Consider the following 23,140-nt stretch of genomic DNA (forward strand, 5'->3'; position numbering starts at 1 on the left):
CACAGACATGTACGGTAGGTAGGTACAGTATTTATATCTACACAGACATGTACGGTAGGTAGGTACAGTATTTATATCTACAGACATGTACGGTAGGTAGGTACAGTATTTATGTCTACACAGACATGTACGGTAGGTAGGTACAGTATTTATATCTACACAGACATGTACAGTAGGTAGGTACAGTATTTATATCTACAGACATGTACGGTAGGTAGGTAGGTACAGTATTTATATCTACAGACATGTACGGTAGGTAGGTACAGTATTTATATCTACACAGACATGTACGGTAGGTAGGTACAGTATTTATATCTACACAGACATGTACAGTAGGTAGGTACAGTATTTATATCTACAGACATGTACGGTAGGTAGGTACAGTATTTATATCTACAGACATGTACGGTAGGTAGGTACAGTATTTATATCTACAGACATGTACGGTAGGTACAGTATTTATATCTACACAGACATGTACGGTAGGTACAGTATTTATGTCTACACAGACATGTACGGTAGGTAGGTACAGTATTTATATCTACACAGACATGTACGGTAGGTACAGTATTTATGTCTACACAGACATGTACGGTAGGTAGGTACAGTATTTATGTCTACACAGACATGTACGGTAGGTACAGTATTTATATCTACACAGACATGTACGGTAGGTACAGTATTTATATCTACACAGACATGTACGGTAGGTAGGTACAGTATTTATATCTACAGACATGTACGGTAGGTAGGTACAGTATTTATATCTACACAGACATGTACGGTAGGTAGGTACAGTATTTATATCTACACAGACATGTACGGTAGGTACAGTATTTATATCTACACAGACATGTACGGTAGGTAGGTAGGTACAGTATTTATATCTACACAGACATGTACGGTAGGTAGGTACAGTATTTATGTCTACACAGACATGTACGGTAGGTAGGTACAGTATTTATGTCTACACAGACATGTACGGTAGGTAGGTACAGTATTTATGTCTACACAGACATGTACGGTAGGTAGGTACAGTATTTATATCTACACAGACATGTACGGTAGGTAGGTACAGTATTTATGTCTACACAGACATGTACGGTAGGTAGGTACAGTATTTATATCTACACAGACATGTACGGTAGGTAGGTACAGTATTTATGTCTACACAGACATGTACGGTAGGTACAGTATTTATGTCTACACAGACATGTACGGTAGGTACAGTATTTATATCTACACAGACATGTACGGTAGGTAGGTACAGTATTTATATCTACACAGACATGTACGGTAGGTAGGTACAGTATTTATGTCTACACAGACATGTACGGTAGGTACAGTATTTATATCTACACAGACATGTACGGTAGGTAGGTACAGTATTTATATCTACACAGACATGTACGGTAGGTACAGTATTTATGTCTACACAGACATGTACGGTAGGTAGGTACAGTATTTATATCTACACAGACATGTACGGTAGGTAGGTACAGTATTTATATCTACACAGACATGTACGGTAGGTAGGTACAGTATTTATATCTACACAGACATGTACGGTAGGTAGGTACAGTATTTATATCTACACAGACATGTACGGTAGGTAGGTACAGTATTTATGTCTACACAGACATGTACGGTAGGTAGGTACAGTATTTATATCTACACAGACATGTACGGTAGGTAGGTACAGTATTTATATCTACACAGACATGTACGGTAGGTACAGTATTTATATCTACACAGACATGTACAGTAGGTAGGTACAGTATTTATATCTACACAGACATGTACGGTAGGTAGGTACAGTATTTATGTCTACACAGACATGTACGGTAGGTAGGTACAGTATTTATGTCTACACAGACATGTACGGTAGGTAGGTACAGTATTTATGTCTACACAGACATGTACGGTAGGTAGGTACAGTATTTATATCTACACAGACATGTACAGTAGGTAGGTAGGTACAGTATTTATATCTACACAGACATGTACAGTAGGTAGGTAGGTACAGTATTTATATCTACACAGACATGTACGGTAGGTAGGTACAGTATTTATGTCTACACAGACATGTACGGTAGGTAGGTACAGTATTTATGTCTACACAGACATGTACGGTAGGTAGGTACAGTATTTATGTCTACACAGACATGTACGGTAGGTAGGTACAGTATTTATATCTACACAGACATGTACAGTAGGTAGGTAGGTACAGTATTTATATCTACACAGACATGTACAGTAGGTAGGTAGGTACAGTATTTATATCTACACAGACATGTACGGTAGGTAGGTACAGTATTTATGTCTACACAGACATGTACGGTAGGTAGGTACAGTATTTATGTCTACACAGACATGTACGGTAGGTACAGTATTTATGTCTACACAGACATGTACGGTAGGTACAGTATTTATGTCTACACAGACATGTACGGTAGGTAGGTACAGTATTTATGTCTACACAGACATGTACGGTAGGTAGGTACAGTATTTATGTCTACACAGACATGTACGGTAGGTACAGTATTTATGTCTACACAGACATGTACGGTAGGTACAGTATTTATATCTACACAGACATGTACGGTAGGTAGGTACAGTATTTATGTCTACACAGACATGTACGGTAGGTAGGTACAGTATTTATATCTACACAGACATGTACGGTAGGTAGGTACAGTATTTATGTCTACACAGACATGTACGGTAGGTAGGTACAGTATTTATGTCTACAGACATGTACGGTAGGTAGGTACAGTATTTATGTCTACAGACATGTACAGTAGGTAGGTACAGTATTTATGTCTACACAGACATGTACGGTAGGTAGGTACAGTATTTATGTCTACACAGACATGTACGGTAGGTAGGTACAGTATTTATGTCTACACAGACATGTACGGTAGGTAGGTACAGTATTTATATCTACACAGACATGTACAGTAGGTAGGTACAGTATTTATGTCTACACAGACATGTACGGTAGGTAGGTACAGTATTTATATCTACACAGACATGTACGGTAGGTAGGTACAGTATTTATATCTACACAGACATGTACGGTAGGTAGGTACAGTATTTATATCTACACAGACATGTACAGTAGGTAGGTACAGTATTTATGTCTACACAGACATGTACGGTAGGTAGGTACAGTATTTATATCTACACAGACATGTACGGTAGGTAGGTACAGTATTTATATCTACACAGACATGTACGGTAGGTAGGTACAGTATTTATATCTACACAGACATGTACGGTAGGTAGGTACAGTATTTATATCTACACAGACATGTACGGTAGGTAGGTACAGTATTTATATCTACACAGACATGTACAGTAGGTAGGTACAGTATTTATGTCTACACAGACATGTACGGTAGGTAGGTACAGTATTTATGTCTACACAGACATGTACAGTAGGTAGGTACAGTATTTATGTCTACACAGACATGTACGGTAGGTAGGTACAGTATTTATATCTACACAGACATGTACGGTAGGTAGGTAGGTACAGTATTTATATCTACACAGACATGTACGGTAGGTAGGTACAGTATTTATGTCTACACAGACATGTACGGTAGGTAGGTACAGTATTTATATCTACACAGACATGTACGGTAGGTAGGTACAGTATTTATATCTACACAGACATGTACGGTAGGTAGGTACAGTATTTATGTCTACACAGACATGTACGGTAGGTAGGTACAGTATTTATGTCTACACAGACATGTACGGTAGGTACAGTATTTATGTCTACACAGACATGTACGGTAGGTAGGTACAGTATTTATATCTACACAGACATGTACGGTAGGTAGGTACAGTATTTATGTCTACACAGACATGTACGGTAGGTAGGTACAGTATTTATATCTACACAGACATGTACGGTAGGTAGGTACAGTATTTATGTCTGCGAGGACGGAGGAACGGCCGTGCGTGCGTGCGCTCGCCGCCCGGCGTCTGAGGAGACGAGGACGAGGCCGGGACAGGATGCGTTGTGAGAGAGAGGAGACGAGGAGACGAGGAGACGAGGACGAGGCCGGGACAGGATGCGTTGTGAGAGAGAGGAGAGGCCTTTTCCTCCATGCTTCCTCTTTACAAATAAACCTTCCCCTGAAAGGCCTGCATAATCCATTTAGGTCTGACGTCGAAATTAAACAAACGCTCTGAAAGAATATATATTCAAAGATTTGTGCCGCATTTTCACGATTTTCCAAAAATAGCAGACCTACAAGCTCATAGCGCGCCACTCGGTGGCGCGCTATGAGCTTGTAGATCTGCTATTTTTCAATAGCTAAAGTGTAACATAATGCTTAGTTAAAACACCAAAACGGGTTCCCGTCCAGAATGGGATAAACCGGGGCGGTGCTCAACAATGGACGCTGGCGCTCATTCATAGCAGGGAGAGACGACGACTAATGCCCGCCTTTTTTACACCCAGTAATTCCCAAACTTTGTCATGTCCAGGACCCCCAAATTTAGACACAATTAGCCTGCGTGTGGACCCCCCATTTCGTCCCTACTGGATGTTTCCAAGTCTACGTTGGTGACCATGGGTGACACAGAGTAATAATATAGTAAGAGAGTGGCGACACTAGCGTTGACTCCCATTGTAACAATGGAATGTGGAAGTGCTCATTCTATCTCAATGGGATAGTTCCAATGTTTGGAACTATAGCCCAATAGGCACCCGCTTTGCGGCGAGATCAAAGCGTGTCGCCACTCTCCTCCTACTCTACACTATCTGGGGTGACAGGGCCTTTGCCATCAGCGCCCCTAGACTCCGGATCAGCCTCCCCATTGGACCTCAGGTTTGCTATAGCTCCATAACTATTTAAAATCTAAATTAAAGAACCAGTTTTTCTTTTATAGAAAAGCCTTTTAAACACCATAACAGCAGCATTGCAGGCTATCTATTCTATTTCACCGGCACTGTAGTTGTGTGTTGCTTTAGTTGCTGTAACTGTTTATGTTTGAACATATTTTTGAAAATGCAAAAAAAAACTAAGCATTATGTTATACTTTAGCTATTGAAAAATAGCAGATCTACAAGCTCATAGCGCGCCACCGAGTGGCGCGCTACGAGCTTGTAGGTCTGCTATTTTTGAAAAATCGTAAAAATGCGGCACAAATCTTTGAATATATATTCTTTCAGAGCGAACGGGATAAACAAAAGCGAGCGGGATAAACAAAATCTTCTCTTATGAGGGTCCTGGAACAACGTGTTCAGGTGGGTGTCCAGGGCCTTATGAGGGTCCTGGAACAACGTGTTCAGGTGGGTGTCCAGGGCCTTATGAGGGTCCTGGAACAACGTGTTCAGGTGGGGGTCCAGGGCCTTATGAGGGTCCTGGAACAACGTGTTCAGGTGGGTGTCCAGGGCCTTATGAGGGTCCTGGAACAACGTGTTCAGGTGGGGGTCCAGGGCCTTATGAGGGTCCTGGAACAACGTGTTCAGGTGGGTGTCCAGGGCCTTATGAGGGTCCTGGAACAACGTGTTCAGGTGGGGGTCCAGGGCCTTATGAGGGTCCTGGAACAACGTGTTCAGGTGGGTGTCCAGGGCCTTATGAGGGTCCCTGTACTGGAACAACGTGTTCAGGTGGGGGTCCAGGGCCTTATGAGGGTCCCTGTACTGGAACAACGTGTTCAGGTGGGGGTCCAGGGCCTTATGAGGGTCCTGGAACAACGTGTTCAGGTGGGGGTCCAGGGCCTTATGAGGGTCCTGGAACAACATGTTCAGGTGGGTGTCCAGGGCCTTATGAGGGTCCTGGAACAACGTGTTCAGGTGGGTGTCCAGGGCCTTATGAGGGTCCTGGAACAACGTGTTCAGGTGGGTGTCCAGGGCCTTATGAGGGTCCTGGAACAACATGTTCAGGTGGGTGTCCAGGGCCAAGTCCATGATGAATTTGGGTGCCCTTGACGTGACAATGTTTTAGAAGAGTTAAGTCACCCACTCGAATCTGGCCTTGTGACTCTCTGTCAGACAGGCCGGCTACCACGGGGTCAGAGGTCAAACAGGACAATCTGTCAGAGAGCAAATTGCTCCTTCTGGGGGCCGAGGAGGAGGAGGAGGAGTGTGTCTCTGTCTGTTCATGGTGGACACCCGTGGGTTTCAACCCTGTTCATGGTGGACACCAGTGGGTTTCAACCCTGTTCATGGTGGACACCAGTGGGTTTCAACCCTGTTCATGGTGGACACCAGTGGGTTTCAACCCTGTTCATGGTGGACACCAGTGGGTTTCAACCCTGTTCATGGTGGACACCAGTGGGTTTCAACCCTGTTCATGGTGGACACCAGTGGGTTTCAACCCTGTTCATGGTGGACACCAGTGGGTTTCAACCCTGTTCATGGTGGACACCAGTGGGTTTCAACCCTGTTCATGGTGGACACCCGTGGGTTTCAACTCTGTTCATGGTGGACACCCGTGGGTTTCAACCCTGTTCATGGTGGACACCCGTAGGTTTCAACCCTGTTCATGGTGGACACCAGTGGGTTTCAACCCTGTTCATGGTGGACACCAGTGGGTTTCAACCCTGTTCATGGTGGACACCAGTGGGTTTCAACCCTGTTCATGGTGGACACCAGTGGGTTTCAACCCTGCTCATGGTGGACACCAGTGGGTTTCAACCCTGCTCATGGTGGACACCAGTGGGTTTCAACCCTGTTCATGGTGGACACCCGTGGGTTTCAACTCTGTTCATGGTGGACACCCGTGGGTTTCAACCCTGTTCATGGTGGACACCCGTAGGTTTCAACCCTGTTCATGGTGGACACCAGTGGGTTTCAACCCTGTTCATGGTGGACACCAGTGGGTTTCAACCCTGTTCATGGTGGACACCAGTGGGTTTCAACCCTGTTCATGGTGGACACCAGTGGGTTTCAACCCTGCTCATGGTGGACACCAGTAGGTTTCAACCCTGTTCATGGTGGACACCAGTGGGTTTCAACCCTGTTCATGGTGGACACCAGTGGGTTTCAACCCTGTTCATGGTGGACACCAGTGGGTTTCAACCCTGTTCATGGTGGACACCAGTAGGTTTCAACCCTGTGCATGGTGGACACCAGTAGGTTTCAACCCTGTTCATGGTGGACACCAGTAGGTTTCAACCCTGCTCATGGTGGACACCAGTAGGTTTCAACCCTGTTCATGGTGGACACCAGTGGGTTCAACCCTGTTCATGGTGGACACCAGTAGGTTTCAACCCTGTTCATGGTGGACACCAGTGGGTTTCAACCCTGCTCATGGTGGACACCAGTAGGTTTCAACCCTGTTCATGGTGGACACCAGTGGGTTTCAACCCTGTTCATGGTGGACACCAGTGGGTTTCAACCCTGTTCATGGTGGACACCAGTAGGTTTCAACCCTGTTCATGGTGGACACCAGTAGGTTTCAACCCTGTTCATGGTGGACACCAGTGGGTTTCAACCCTGTTCATGGTGGACACCAGTAGGTTTCAACCCTGTTCATGGTGGACACCAGTAGGTTTCAACCCTGTTCATGGTGGACACCAGTGGGTTTCAACCCTGTTCATGGTGGACACCAGTAGGTTTCAACCCTGTTCATGGTGGACACCAGTGGGTTTCAACCCTGCTCATGGTGGACACCAGTAGGTTTCAACCCTGTTCATGGTGGACACCAGTGGGTTTCAACCCTGTTCATGGTGGACACCAGTGGGTTTCAACCCTGTTCATGGTGGACACCAGTGGGTTTCAACCCTGTTCATGGTGGACACCAGTGGGTTTCAACCCTGTTCATGGTGGACACCAGTGGGTTTCAACCCTGTTCATGGTGGACACCAGTGGGTTTCAACCCTGTTCATGGTGGACACCAGTAGGTTTCAACCCTGTTCATGGTGGACACCAGTGGGTTTCAACCCTGTTCATGGTGGACACCAGTAGGTTTCAACCCTGTTCATGGTGGACACCAGTGGGTTTCAACCCTGTTCATGGTGGACACCAGTAGGTTTCAACCCTGTTCATGGTGGACACCAGTAGGTTTCAACCCTGTTCATGGTGGACACCAGTGGGTTTCAACCCTGTTCATGGTGGACACCAGTGGGTTTCAACCCTGTTCATGGTGGACACCAGTGGGTTTCAACCCTGCTCATGGTGGACACCAGTGGGTTTCAACCCTGTTCATGGTGGACACCAGTAGGTTTCAACCCTGTTCATGGTGGACACCAGTATGTTTCAACCCTGTTCATGGTGGACACCAGTAGGTTTCAACCCTGTTCATGGTGGACACCAGTGGGTTTCAACCCTGTTCATGGTGGACACCAGTAGGTTTCAACCCTGATCATGGTGGACACCAGTGGGTTTCAACCCTGTTCATGGTGGACACCAGTGGGTTTCAACCCTGTTCATGGTGGACACCAGTGGGTTTCAACCCTGTTCATGGTGGACACCAGTGGGTTTCAACCCTGTTCATGGTGGACACCAGTGGGTTTCAACCCTGTTCATGGTGGACACCAGTGGGTTTCAACCCTGTTCATGGTGGACACCAGTGGGTTTCAACCCTGTTCATGGTGGACACCAGTAGGTTTCAACCCTGTTCATGGTGGACACCAGTGGGTTTCAACCCTGTTCATGGTGGACACCAGTAGGTTTCAACCCTGTTCATGGTGGACACCAGTGGGTTTCAACCCTGTTCATGGTGGACACCAGTAGGTTTCAACCCTGCTCATGGTGGACACCAGTAGGTTTCAACCCTGTTCATGGTGGACACCAGTGGGTTTCAACCCTGTTCATGGTGGACACCAGTAGATTTCAACCCTGTTCATGGTGGACACCAGTAGGTTTCAACCCTGTTCATGGTGGACACCAGTAGGTGTCAACCCTGTTCATATCTGTCCATTATCTATTCAGCCTTTGAGCCACGGACGGACCACCATTTGATGATATTTAGCCTCTCAGACCCAAAACGAAAGAATATTTTCTTGTTGTTGGATAAGATTTTGTACACAATCCCATGCTGTGTGATGTGGTACCATAGGAGATAAACGTTTGTATATTAAGTAACTAGAATTCGACCGGCCTTTGGCCGGTCTCACTCCAGCGCCACGCCATCCAGGAGCGCGGCATGGCTGCGGCTCACCGCTCCAAGAGAGCACGCCATCCAGGAGCGCGGCATGGCTGCGGCTCAACGCTCCAAGAGAGAGAGACGGGTCTTACTCCAGCGCCACGCCATCCAGGAGCGCGGCATGGCTGCGGCTCACCGCTCCAAGAGAGAGAGACGGGTCAAATGCGGAGAACTAATGTCACTGCGCTGTTAACGTGTGACAAACAGTAGGACTTTGACTTTGGTTGGAACCAGAGAGGTGTGCGTGCGTGCGTGCGTGTGTGCGTGTGTGCGTGCGTGCGTGCGTGCGTGCGTGCGTGCGTGCGTGCGTGCGTGCGTGCGTGCGTGCGTGCGTGCGTGCGTGCGTGCGTGCGTGCGTGCGTGCGTGCGTGCGTGCGTGCGTGCGTGCGTGCGTGCGTGGGTGCGTGCGTGCGTCTTCTGTGTACCGGTACGCTGCATCAGTTCCATATCACTAAGGTTTTAATGTCTGCATCTAACCGGCTGGATGTGGGCATGAGGGTGCCAGGATTCCACCCTGCAGGGACTAACAGTTACCTCCACGGATAAGCTGATCGTAACACAGAATACAGGATTCATGGTGGTCAGTGTTAAAAGACAATATTGGTTAGATTTCAAAAAGCAGATATGAAAGGGTTCTGTACTCACTGTTGATGTGGTCGATGTAGTAGACGCCAACCTGCTGGTCGTACATCACCTCCCAGCCCAGCGGAAGCTCATCTCCCACGCAGTCTGCAAACGTCAGAGGTTTGGTGATCCTACAGGACAACACCACAGTTACACGGTTAGAGCATCACATAACGAACAGTCTGCAAACGTCAGAGGCTTGGTGATCCTAGAGGAGGACAACACCACAGTTACACGGTTAGAGCATCACATAACGAACAGTCTGCAAACATCAGAGGTTTGGTGATCCTACAGGACAACACCACAGTTACACCTTTAATAAAACCACAGTTACACCTTTAACCCATTTAGGCCTGACCTCAAAATTTACAAAAAAATCTTCTAAATCCTCCAGTTTTCTGAAATAAATATTTTCACGATTTTTCAAAAATAGCAGACCTACAAGCTCGTAGCGCGCCACTCGGTGGCGCGCTACGAGCTTGTAGATCTGCTATTTTTCAATAACTAAATTATAACATAATGTTTAAAACACCAAAAGGGGTTCCCCCCCAAAATGGGTTAATAAAACACGCAGTCTGCAAACGTCAGAGGTTTGGTGATCCTACGAATATACCTGTACGTACACGTCACAAAATGCACCAAGTATGTGTGTGCGTGTATACGTACGTCTGTACGTCTGTAATGCACGTAACTCGAAAACCGCTCGCCCCAAATTCAACACACGCGTTCCACATCCCCACAGGGAGTTCAGTGCCCAGTGTTGAGTCGGTCGGACCCACTCTACTCTCTCTCTCTCTCCCCCCTGTTTCCTGCACATCTCTACTGTTACACTAACCAGGCGTTGACACTAAGGGTTGCCCACCTGCCCCTGTGGCAGCCAGGTAAATAAAACATTCGGGGAGGTAGAGTTTGCTTTCAGGAGGTTGCCCGACCGACCGGGCGAGTGCGTGTTTTTGAGGGGACGCAACCTTCTATAAACACAACAGGGGAGAGATATCCGTCTAAACATCTGAACCACAACCTTCTATAAACACAACAGGGGAGAGACATCCGTCTAAACATCTGAACCACAACCTTCTATAAACACAACAGGGGAGAGACATCCGTCTAAACATCTGAACCTTCTATAAACACAACAGGGGAGAGACATCCGTCTAAACATCTGAACCTTCTATAAACACAACAGGGGAGAGACATCCGTCTAAACATCTGAACCTTCTATAAACACAACAGGGGAGAGACATCCGTCTAAACATCTAAACACAACCTTCTATAAACACAACAGGGGAGAGACATCCGTCTAAACATCTGAACACAACCTTCTATAAACACAACAGGGGAGAGATATCCGTCTAAACATCTGAACCACAACCTTCTATAAACACAACAGGAGAGAGACATCTGTCTAAACATCTGAACACAACCTTCTATAAACACAACAGGGGAGAGATATCCGTCTAAACATCTGAACACAACCTTCTATAAACACAACAGGGGAGAGATATCCGTCTAAACATCTGAACCACAACCTTCTATAAACACAACAGGGGAGAGATATCCGTCTAAACATCTGAACCACAACCTTCTATAAACACAACAGGGGAGAGATATCCGTCTAAACATCTGAACCACAACCTTCTATAAACACAACAGGGGAGAGACATCCGTCTAAACATCTGAACCAACCTTCTATAAACACAACAGGGGAGAGATATCCGTCTAAACATCTGAACCACAACCTTCTATAAACACAACAGGGGAGAGACATCCGTCTAAACATCTGAACCACAACCTTCTATAAACACAACAGGGGAGAGATATCCGTCTAAACATCTGAACCACAACCTTCTATAAACACAACAGGGGAGAGATATCCGTCTAAACATCTGAACACAACCTTCTATAAACACAACAGGAGAGAGACATCCGTCTAAACATCTGAACACAACCTTCTATAAACACAACAGGAGAGAGACATCCATCTAAACATCTGAACCACAACCTTCTATAAACACAACAGGGGAGAGACATCCGTCTAGACATCTGAACACAACCTTCTATAAACACAACAGGGGAGAGACATCCGTCTAGACATCTGAACACAACCTTCTATAAACACAACAGGGGAGAGACATCCGTCTAGACATCTGAACACAACCTTCTATAAACACAACAGGGGAGAGACATCCATCTAAACATCTGAACCAACCTTCTATAAACACAACAGGGGAGAGACATCCGTCTAAACATCTGAACCACAACCTTCTATAAACACAACAGGGGAGAGACATCCGTCTAGACATCTGAACCACAACCTTCTATAAACACAACAGGGAAGAGACATCCGTCTAAACATCTGAACCTTCTATAAACACAACAGGGGAGAGACATCCGTCTAAACATCTGAACCTTCTATAAACACAACAGGGGAGAGACATCCGTCTAAACATCTGAACACAACCTTCTATAAACACAACAGGGGAGAGACATCCGTCTAAACATCTGAACACAACATTCTATAAACACAACAGGGGAGAGACATCCGTCTAAACATCTGAACGCAACCTTCTATAAACACAACAGGAGAGAGACATCCGTCTAAACATCTGAACACAACCTTCTATAAACACAACAGGGGAGAGACATCCGTCTAGACATCTGAACACAACCTTCTATAAACACAACAGGAGAGAGACATCCGTCTAAACATCTGAACACAACCTTCTATAAACACAACAGGGGAGAGATATCCGTCTAAACATCTGAACACAACCTTCTATAAACACAACAGGGGAGAGACATCCGTCTAGACATCTGAACACAACCTTCTATAAACACAACAGGGGAGAGACATCCGTCTAAACATCTGAACACAACCTTCTATAAACACAACAGGGGAGAGACATCCGTCTAGACATCTGAACACAACCTTCTATAAACACAACAGGAGAGAGACATCCGTCTAAACATCTGAACACAACCTTCTATAAACACAACAGGGGAGAGACATCTGTCTAAACATCTGAACACAACCTTCTATAAACACAACAGGAGAGAGACATCCATCTAAACATCTGAACACAACCTTCTATAAACACAACAGGAGAGAGACATCCGTCTAAACATCTGAACACAACCTTCTATAAACACAACAGGGGAGAGACATCCGTCTAAACATCTGAACACAACCTTCTATAAACACAACAGGAGAGAGACATCCATCTAAACATCTGAACCACAACCTTCTATAAACACAACAGGAGAGAGACATCTGTCTAAACATCTGAACACAACCTTCTATAAACACAACAGGGAAGAGACATCCGTCTAAACATCTGAACCACAACCTTCTATAAACACAACAGGAGAGAGACATCTGTCTAAACATCTGAACACAACCTTCTATAAACACAACAGGAGAGAGACATCTGTCTAAACATCTGAACACAACCTTCTATAAACACAACAGGAGAGAGACATCTGTCTAAACATCTGAACACAACCTTCTATAAACACAACAGGGAAGAGACATCTGTCTAAACATCTGAACGCAGCCAGAGCGCTCCGTCTTCTGGTATTGTCAGTGGCGTGCACAGACATTTAGAGGGGCAGGTGCTCAAGTTAAAAAAGGGCACCTTGTGCAGCGCGTGGAACCGGCCGGTTGCCTTAATCCATTTTGGGCGGGAACCCCTTTTGGTGTTAGCATTATGTTATGCTTTAGCTATTCAAAAATAGCAGCGCGCTATGAGCTTGTAGGTCTGCTATTTTTGAAAAAAAAAAAGAGAAAAAAAAGAGAAAAAAATTTTTTTTTGTTTTTTTTTTCAAAAGGGCACATTGCCAAAAGGGCAGGGGGTGCTCTAGCACCCCCTAGTGTCTATCTGTGCACGCCACTGGGTATTGTGGCAACAGACAAGTGGGCATGACTTTTGAGCAAGTAGAACATGACATGTACTTGTCCAACGGACAGCCCTGTGGGCTGTGTCAACCTGAAAATTCCCTAAAAGGTATTTAAAAACAAAAGAAGAGGCCTGGGTCATGGCTCAGTGGTCCAGGCACCTTGGCTGGTAATCCAGTCTGGCAGTGTGCCTTTACTGCATGTCTTCCCCCCCATCTCTCTCTCCCCATTTCCTGTCAGCCGACTGTCTGTCCCTCCATACAAAATATAAAATGAAGGCGAAAGCCACAAAAAAAACCATTAAAAACAAGAAGAAAAAACACTCATTACACTAAATAGTGACTAAATAAAGACTAACAACTGTAACTGGGCGTGAGGCCCAGTTATCTGTTTATAATGTCCCCAACCTGGCTTCAGTTCCCCCTGCAGTGCCTCTCCAACCTCCTCCGCCCTCATGTCCCCAACCTGGCTTCAGTTCCCCCTGCAGTGCCTCTCCAACCTCCTCCGCCCTCATGTCCCCAACCTGGCTTCAGTTCCCCCTGCAGTGCCTCTCCAACCTCCTCCGCCCTCATGTCCCCAACCTGGCTTCAGTTCCCCCTGCAGTGCCTCTCCAACCTCCTCCGCCCTCATGTCCCCAACCTGGCTTCAGTTCCCCCTACAGTGCCTCTCCAACCTCCTCCGCCCTCATGTCCCCAACCTGGCTTCAGTTCCCCCTGCAGTGCCTCTCCAACCTCCTCCGCCCTCATGTCCCCAACCTGGCTTCAGTTCCCCCTGCAGTGCCTCTCCAACCTCCTCCGCCCTCATGTCCCCAACCTGGCTTCAGTTCCCCCTGCAGTGCCTCTCCAACCTCCTCCGCCCTCATGTCCCCAACCTGGCTTCAGTTCCCCCTGCAGTGCCTCTCCAACCTCCTCCGCCCTCATGTCCCCAACCTGGCTTCAGTTCCCCCTGCAGTGCCTCTCCAACCTCCTCCGCCCTCATGTCCCCAACCTGGCTTCAGTTCCCCCTGCAGTGCCTCTCCAACCTCCTCCGCCCTCATGTCCCCAACCTGGCTTCAGTTCCCCCTGCAGTGCCTCTCCAACCTCCTCCGCCCTCATGTCCCCAACCTGGCTTCAGTTCCCCCTGCAGTGCCTCTCCAACCTCCTCCGCCCTTATGTCCCCAACCTGGCTTCAGTTCCCCCTGCAGTGCCTCTCCAACCTCCTCCGCCCTCATGTCCCCAACCTGGCTTCAGTTCCCCCTGCAGTGCCTCTCCAACCTCCTCCGCCCTTATGTCCCCAACCTGGCTTCAGTTCCCCCTGCAGTGCCTCTCCAACCTCCTCCGCCCTTATGTCCCCAACCTGGCTTCAGTTCCCCCTGCAGTGCCTCTCCAACCTCCTCCGCCCTCATGTCCCCAACCTGGCTTCAGTTCCCCCTACAGTACCTCTCCAACCTCCTCCGCCCTCATGTCCCCAACCTGGCTTCAGTTCCCCCTGCAGTGCCTCTCCAACCTCCTCCGCCCTCATGTCCCCAACCTGGCTTCAGTTCCCCCTACAGTACCTCTCCAACCTCCTCCGCCCTCATGTCCCCAACCTGGCTTCAGTTCCCCCTGCAGTGCCTCTCCAACCTCCTCCGCCCTCATGTCCCCAACCTGGCTTCAGTTCCCCCTGCAGTGCCTCTCCAACCTCCTCCGCCCTCATGTCCCCAACCTGGCTTCAGTTCCCCCTGCAGTGCCTCTCCAACCTCCTCCGCCCTCATGTCCCCAACCTGGCTTCAGTTCCCCCTGCAGTGCCTCTCCAACCTCCTCCGCCCTCATGTCCCCAACCTGGCTTCAGTTCCCCCTGCAGTGCCTCTCCAACCTCCTCCGCCCTCATGTCCCCAACCTGGCTTCAGTTCCCCCTGCAGTGCCTCTCCAACCTCCTCCGCCCTCATGTCCCCAACCTGGCTTCAGTTCCCCCTGCAGTGCCTCTCCAACCTCCTCCGCCCTCATGTCCCCAACCTGGCTTCAGTTCCCCCTGCAGTGCCTCTCCAACCTCCTCCGCCCTCATGTCCCCAACCTGGCTTCAGTTCCCCCTGCAGTGCCTCTCCAACCTCCTCCGCCCTCATGTCCCCAACCTGGCTTCAGTTCCCCCTGCAGTGCCTCTCCAACCTCCTCCGCCCTCATGTCCCCAACCTGGCTTCAGTTCCCCCTGCAGTGCCTCTCCAACCTCCTCCGCCCTCATGTCCCCAACCTGGCTTCAGTTCCCCCTGCAGTGCCTCTCCAACCTCCTCCGCCCTCATGTCCCCAACCTGGCTTCAGTTCCCCCTGCAGTGCCTCTCCAACCTCCTCCGCCCTCATGTCCCCAACCTGGCTTCAGTTCCCCCTGCAGTGCCTCTCCAACCTCCTCCGCCCTCATGTCCCCAACCTGGCTTCAGTTCCCCCTGCAGTGCCTCTCCAACCTCCTCCGCCCTCATGTCCCCAACCTGGCTTCAGTTCCCCCTGCAGTGCCTCTCCAACCTCCTCCGCCCTCATGTCCCCAACCTGGCTTCAGTTCCCCCTGCAGTGCCTCTCCAACCTCCTCCGCCCTCATGTCCCCAACCTGGCTTCAGTTCCCCCTGCAGTGCCTCTCCAACCTCCTCCGCCCTCATGTCCCCAACCTGGCTTCAGTTCCCCCTGCAGTGCCTCTCCAACCTCCTCCGCCCTCATGTCCCCAACCTGGCTTCAGTTCCCCCTGCAGTGCCTCTCCAACCTCCTCCGCCCTCATGTCCCCAACCTGGATTCAGTTCCCCCTGCAGTGCCTCTCCAACCTCCTCCGCCCTCATGTCCCCAACCTGGCTTCAGTTCCCCCTGCAGTGCCTCTCCAACCTCCTCCGCCCTCATGTCCCCAACCTGGCTTCAGTTCCCCCTGCAGTGCCTCTCCAACCTCCTCCGCCCTCATGTCCCCAACCTGGCTTCAGTTCCCCCTGCAGTGCCTCTCCAACCTCCTCCGCCCTCATGTCCCCAACCTGGCTTCAGTTCCCCCTGCAGTGCCTCTCCAACCTCCTCCGCCCTCATGTCCCCAACCTGGCTTCAGTTCCCCCTGCAGTGCCTCTCCAACCTCCTCCGCCCTCATGTCCCCAACCTGGCTTCAGTTCCCCCTGCAGTGCCTCTCCAACCTCCTCCGCCCTCATGTCCCCAACCTGGCTTCAGTTCCCCCTGCAGTGCCTCTCCAACCTCCTCCGCCCTCATGTCCCCAACCTGGCTTCAGTTCCCCCTGCAGTGCCTCTCCAACCTCCTCCGCCCTCATGTCCCCAACCTGGCTTCAGTTCCCCCTGCAGTGCCTCTCCAACCTCCTCCGCCCTCATGTCCCCAACCTGGCTTCAGTTCCCCCTGCAGTGCCTCTCCAACCTCCTCCGCCCTCATGTCCCCAACCTGGCTTCAGTTCCCCCTGCAGTGCCTCTCCAACCTCCTCCGCCCTCATGTCCCCAACCTGGCTTCAGTTCCCCCTGCAGTACCTCTCCAACCTCCTCCGCCCTCATGTCCCCAACCTGGCTTCAGTTCCCCCTGCAGTGCCTCTCCAACCTCCTCCGCCCTCATGTCCCCAACCTGGCTTCAGTTCCCCCTGCAGTGCCTCTCCAACCTCCTCCGCCCTCATGTCCCCAACCTGGCTTCAGTTCCCCCTGCAGTGCCTCTCCAACCTCGTCCGCCCTCATGTCCCCAACCTGTTGCTGCGCCCATCCATCCATCCATCCATCCATCCATCCATCCACCCACCCACCCATCCATCCATCCATCCATCCATCCACCCACCCACCCATCCATCCATCCATCCATCCATCCACCCATCCACCCACCCACCCACCCATGTTATGTGGGATGCATCCCCCAACCATATCAAAGAAGGGCCAACCTGCCCATCCTTCAAAACCAACCTCTTCAATATTGCTAACTGCAGTTAGCTGCCCATGTGTTGTTTTCATGTTCCACTCATTGTGTTTTTCTCATTAAGCCGATTTTCTGTCCCCTCCCTCCTCCATGTATGTGTAAAGAGACTTTGGCTACTTAGAAAAGCACTGAATAAATATGAGATGTTATTATTTTAGAGAGAGGTATAGTTGCAACTGTAACAGCCAGGATTCAAACCAAGAGGGAATCAATCACCCATGTATACCCGAGGACCTGATTCTACAAAATCTCTTCCAAATCCTGACAGTTTTCTGAAAAAACGTATCAGTGGTACGCTGGTGCTCAAACCTTTTCATGTCAAGGACCCACGAAATTATCTGTATATATTTGGCTGTATATTCGGTGCTGTATATTCGGTGCCGCTCGTAGCGCGGCACCGAGTGGCGCGCTACGAGCTTGTAGGTCTGCTATTTTACAAAAATTGTGAGAATGTGGCACAAATCTTTGAATATATATTCTTTCAGAGTCAACGTTTTTAACTCAAATATTTTCTTCTGGGGGGGTTCCTGGAACAACACATTTTCAGATGGGGGTCGGCGGCCAAATACATATAATTGCTGGGGTCCTTGACATGAAATATTGAGCACCACTGATATAGAAACATGGGTATTTCAGAAAACTGTCAGGATTTAGATTTTTTTTAAATTTCGACGCCAGGTCTAAATGGGTTAAAAGGTTAAACCTGGAGAGATGTTGGGCATATGATCTTCAGGCAGTACTACTTGTCCACCAGTAGAGGTCCTCCCAGACACCAGGGTCTAAAAGTCTCCAGTAGAGCTCCTCCCAGACACCAGGGTCTAAAAGTCTCCAGTAGAGGTCCTCCCAGACACCAGGGTCTAAAAGTCTCCAGTAGAGGTCCTCCCAGACACCAGGGTCTAAAAGGCTCCAGTAGAGGTCCTCCCAGACACCAGGGTCTAAAAGGCTCCAGTAGAGGTCCTCCCAGACACCAGGGTATAAAAGTCTCCAGTAGGTCCTCCCAGACACCAGGGTCTAAAAGTCTCCAGTAGAGGTCCTCCCAGACACCAGGGTCTAAAAGGCTCCAGTAGAGGTCCTCCCAGACACCAGGGTCTAAAAGTCTCCAGTAGGTCCTCCCAGACACCAGGGTCTAAAAGTCTCCAGTAGAGGTCCTCCCAGACACCAGGGTCTAAAAGTCTCCAGTAGAGGTCCTCCCAGACACCAGGGTATAAAAGTCTCCAGTAGAGGTCCTCCCAGACACCAGGGTCTAAAAGTCTCAATGGAAGAGTAGGGAGACCATCTCCAACCAGTGATGCCAGATTGTGCAAGAGAAACAAGCAGCCTGGTCTACGAAAACAAGCCAAAAAGAAGCCACTAGGCCACATGAGGATGAGGGCACACGCGCACGCGCACACGCACACACACACACACACACACACACACACACACTTAAATCTTGACAAATGTTTGAAAAATGTGGAATACGTAGTTTTGAAACATTTCACACACACACACACACACACACACACACACACACACACACACACACACACACACACACACACACACACACACACACACACACACACACACACACACACACACACACACACACACACACACACACACACACACACACACAACATAAATCTTTTCATCATGAGGTCTGCGGCCAGCACAAAAAGCAAGCCCCATGTCGCTTATAATAAACAGACATGGCAAGGACTTGTCCCGCTCCGTCTCGTAACGCGTCCTCAGACAGCTTGTCCTCATTTGGCAATGCATGAATAAAACTTAATTGATCGACTGTCTAATCGATCCACCACGGGCCATTCATCACGCGCCATAGTTTTATAAATGAATTCTGCGCAAATAAAATGAACTGCGGCCGCGCCGCGCGGGACGACGTTATAAAGACATGTTGGAAAGGAGTGTAAAAATAGGGGGAAGAGAGAAGAAGGGAGAGGAGGAGGAGGAGGAGGAGGAGGAGGAGGAGGAAAACAGGCTGGCATCTCAAGAATCCTGAAAATTCCTTAAAGGAGCGTAATGAATGTATGTTCTGTCGCTCAGCAGTGTGTGTGTCTGCACGCTGGGCTGTTAACCCCTTCAGCTGCCTGCCGAGCACACACAGGAGGAGTCGCTGTCTGTGGACCAACCACTGAATTAATGCATCATGGCATCATGGTGGAAGGGAAGAAGCACTCACAATGGTTTGTTTTAGGTCAAAAAGTATCCATACGGCAACATAGAAAGAAGTAAAAAAAAAAAAATAGATCGTAGTCCAGAATTCTAAATGTACTCGAGTGAAAGTACAAAAGTATCAATACGGCAACATAGAAAGAAGTAAAAAATAGATAGAAGTAAAAGTCCAGAAGTCTAAATGTACTGAATTAATGCATGGCATCATGGTGGAAGGGAAGAAGTACTCAAAATGTTTTACTTTAGGTCAAAAAGTATCAATACTGCAATATAGAAATGCTCTGTTATACAAGTAAAAGTCCAGAATTGAGTGAAAGTACAAAAGTATTGTTGGCATCAAAATGTACTTAAAAGTGCCAAAAGTAGAAAGTACTCGAATGGCCCATTTCAAGTTTTCAAAATCTATAAAAACTCTCTTGAAAATAGCAGATCACTGCACTGGTGGAAGGGAAGAAGCACTCAAAACGGTTTGTTTTAGGTCAAAAGTATCAATACGGCAACATACAAAGAAGTAAAAATACTAAATAGATACAAGTTAAAAGTCCAGAATTGTGAAGTGAAAGTGTGTGAAGAGTGAAATTACAAAAGTATTGTTGGCATCAAAATATGCCACAAGTAGAAAGTACTCGTTGTGCAGAATGTCCCCATTTCAAGGTTTCAAAATCTATAAAAGCTCTTGAAAATAGCAGATCTACAAGCTCACAATGAGTCGCGATGCAGCGCATTGTGAGCTTGTAGATCGGTGATTCTCAAATGGCCGAAATGTATATGGGGCTGCAGTGGTTAGTGTATGTTTTGTTGCGACCACAGGTCGCAGATAATTGTGAAATCGTGCATTTCCCGTCAGTCAGTCACTATCTCTGATATCAATATTAAGCCCATATAAGGGAATACCCCCATATAGGGTCATGCATCGTGACACCACGTGATGTCATCAATATTAAGCCCATATATGGAGATCCCTGATGTCAATCAATATTGGCCAGCAACTCTAAATCTCACCTCAAACTTCAAACCCGTAGATCTCCATATTTGGAGCTGACCTGTTCTGACATTCTATATGTTGATCTGACCTCATCAAACCCTGTACACTCAAGACACGCTCCATATATGGCCTGTACAGAATTCATTCCATATGTTGATCCCCATGCCAAAGCGCCAGCGTTCGCCCAGCAGTATGCCGTCACCCAGGTGGATATGTTGATCTGACCCCCCCCATGCCAAAGCGCCAGCGCTCACCCAGCAGTCTGCTGTCACCCAGGCGAATATGTTGATCTGACCCCCCCATGCCAAAGCGCCAGCGCTCACCCAGCAGTCTGCTGTCACCCAGGCGGATATGTTGATCTGACCCCCCCATGCCAAAGCGCCAGCGCTCACCCAGCAGTCTGCTGTCACCCAGGCGGATATGTTGATCTGACCCCCCCCATGCCAAAGCGCCAGCGCTCACCCAGCAGTCTGCTGTCACCCAGGCGAATATGTTGATCTGACCCCCCCATGCCAAAGCGCCAGCGCTCACCCAGCAGTCTGCTGTCACCCAGGCGGATGCGTGCAAGCGACCTCGCCCCTTTATCATACAACTACAGCTGTGTGTGAGGCTTCAGTTCACCACCCATCAGGCAAACCAGGTATACTTAATGAACTGGTGGGCGTGTCCACATAAAAACGACATTTTAACAAATACTCCACAAGTTTTTTGAAAAAAATCTTCCTCCTTGTATATTAATAATAATAATAATAATAATAATAATAATAATACCTGATGATCATATTTTAAGGTGGAAAACAAATCACGGCACTCCATCTTTAACCCATTTAGGCCTGACGTTAATAAAATGTCTTCTAAATGGTGATCATTTTCTGAAATAGCTATGTTTCTGTATGAGTGGTGTTCAATATTTCATGTCAAGGACGGCCAAAAATGATATGTAATTGGCCGCCGACACCCATCTGAAAATATGTTGTTCCAGGAACCCCTCAGAAGCAAATATTTGAGTTAAAAAACGTTCGCTCTGAAAGAATATTTGTGCCACATTTTCACGATTTTTCAAAAATAGCAGACCTACAAGCTCGTAGCGCGCCACTCGGTGGCGCGCTATGAGCTTGTAGATCTGCTATTTTTCAATAGCTAAATTATAACATAATGTTTACAACACCAAAAAGGGTTGTAAAGAAAAACACACACAAGTCAAAATATGGAGATGCAGCAGATTAAATACTGACAGCAGATGATTTACTGACAGCAGATGATATATTACTGACTGAGCATCGAACTAACTGTCTGGAAACTTGGAACCATGCGTCTATTTCCTGGTTTCTGAGCTATGATCACGAAGAGGCTGTTTATACAAGTCCTAATTGGAAACAAGATTCTTGTGTCGCTCTGACTGCTACAGCATGGAGTCCTCCTGCCCGCGGTAGCTTCTCCTACAGACCAACACATGACGGAACATTTTAATTGTTGTTACTGACTGGCTCAACGTGGTCCCTAGTCTTTACTGACTGGCTCAACGTGGTCCCTAGTCTTTACTGACTGGCTCAACGTGGTCCCTAGTCTTTACTGACTGGCTCAACGTGGTCCCTAGTCTTTACTGACTGGCTCAACGTGGTCCCTAGTCTTTACTGACTGGCTCAACGTGGTCCCTAGTCTTTACTGACTGGCTCAACGTGGTCCCTAGTCTTTCCGAAGGGGGGAAAAAATGATTGCTGAGCTCCATTATTGTCAAGAAAGACATTCATTCAGATATCAAAAAATGTTTGTTTCAAATTTGTTTCAAAACACGGATTCCTATATAAACCTTTTACAGAGGCTCTCAAATATTTAGGATCACTTGTGTGTTTCCTAAGGGCCAAGACGTCCAAGAGAGGGTCTGTGTGCGTGCGTGCGTGCGTGCGTGCGTGATATTGATGACGTCATGCGTGTGGCGTGATAGACCATCACAGGTAAGCCAAGGTGATTGGATAGCAGAAACCATGAAACCGGGCAAATGTCACCATCCATGTCTAAAATCTATAGGTTTTATGCTGACAGAAATCTATCGTAAATACAACAGTAACGGAGAACCGAAGCGTGACGTCAATTCCAATTTCCAACTACTTTTAGTGTATGAACTACTTGATCCCCAGCATTCATATTCTTGGGGGGACATTCGCCTATTCTTGGGTGCGTGTGTGTGTGTGTGTGTGTGCGCGTGCGCGTGGGTGCGTGTGTGTGGGTGGGTGCGCGCGTGCGCGTGGGTGTGTCAGCCCAAAGCAGGAAAAAAAAGAATCACACGTGTGAAGTGAGGGGCGCTCTTATCATCATACAATACATCATCTCTCAGCTCTCAGCCAATCAAATCCTCACAAATGTGCTACACACAGACGCAGATAGGAGGGGCTAGCGCCCCTCGAAATGTAAAGTGGCAGTAGTGACTACCATCCATCCACAACAGAACAGTAATGACTACCATCCATCCACA

General features: G+C 48.0%; 1 protein-coding gene across 1 annotated transcript in view; it reads right to left on the minus strand.

Moving 5' to 3' along the window:
- The window catches only part of wwc3 (WWC family member 3), a 140,088-nt gene that overhangs the window by 39,591 nt on the left and 77,357 nt on the right, over nt 1–23,140 (minus strand). Inside the window, exons 2-4 of the mRNA XM_079507060.1 lie at nt 9,756–9,865; nt 9,082–9,163; nt 5,256–5,945 (exon numbers count right to left, since the gene is read on the minus strand). Coding sequence (XP_079363186.1) covers nt 5,256–5,945; nt 9,082–9,163; nt 9,756–9,865 — 882 coding nt within the window. The remainder of the gene's footprint in view (nt 1–5,255; nt 5,946–9,081; nt 9,164–9,755; nt 9,866–23,140) is intronic.

Source organism: Electrona antarctica (assembly GCF_951216825.1).
Source record: "Electrona antarctica genome assembly, chromosome: 7".
Classification (NCBI taxonomy): Eukaryota; Metazoa; Chordata; class Actinopteri; order Myctophiformes; family Myctophidae; genus Electrona; species Electrona antarctica.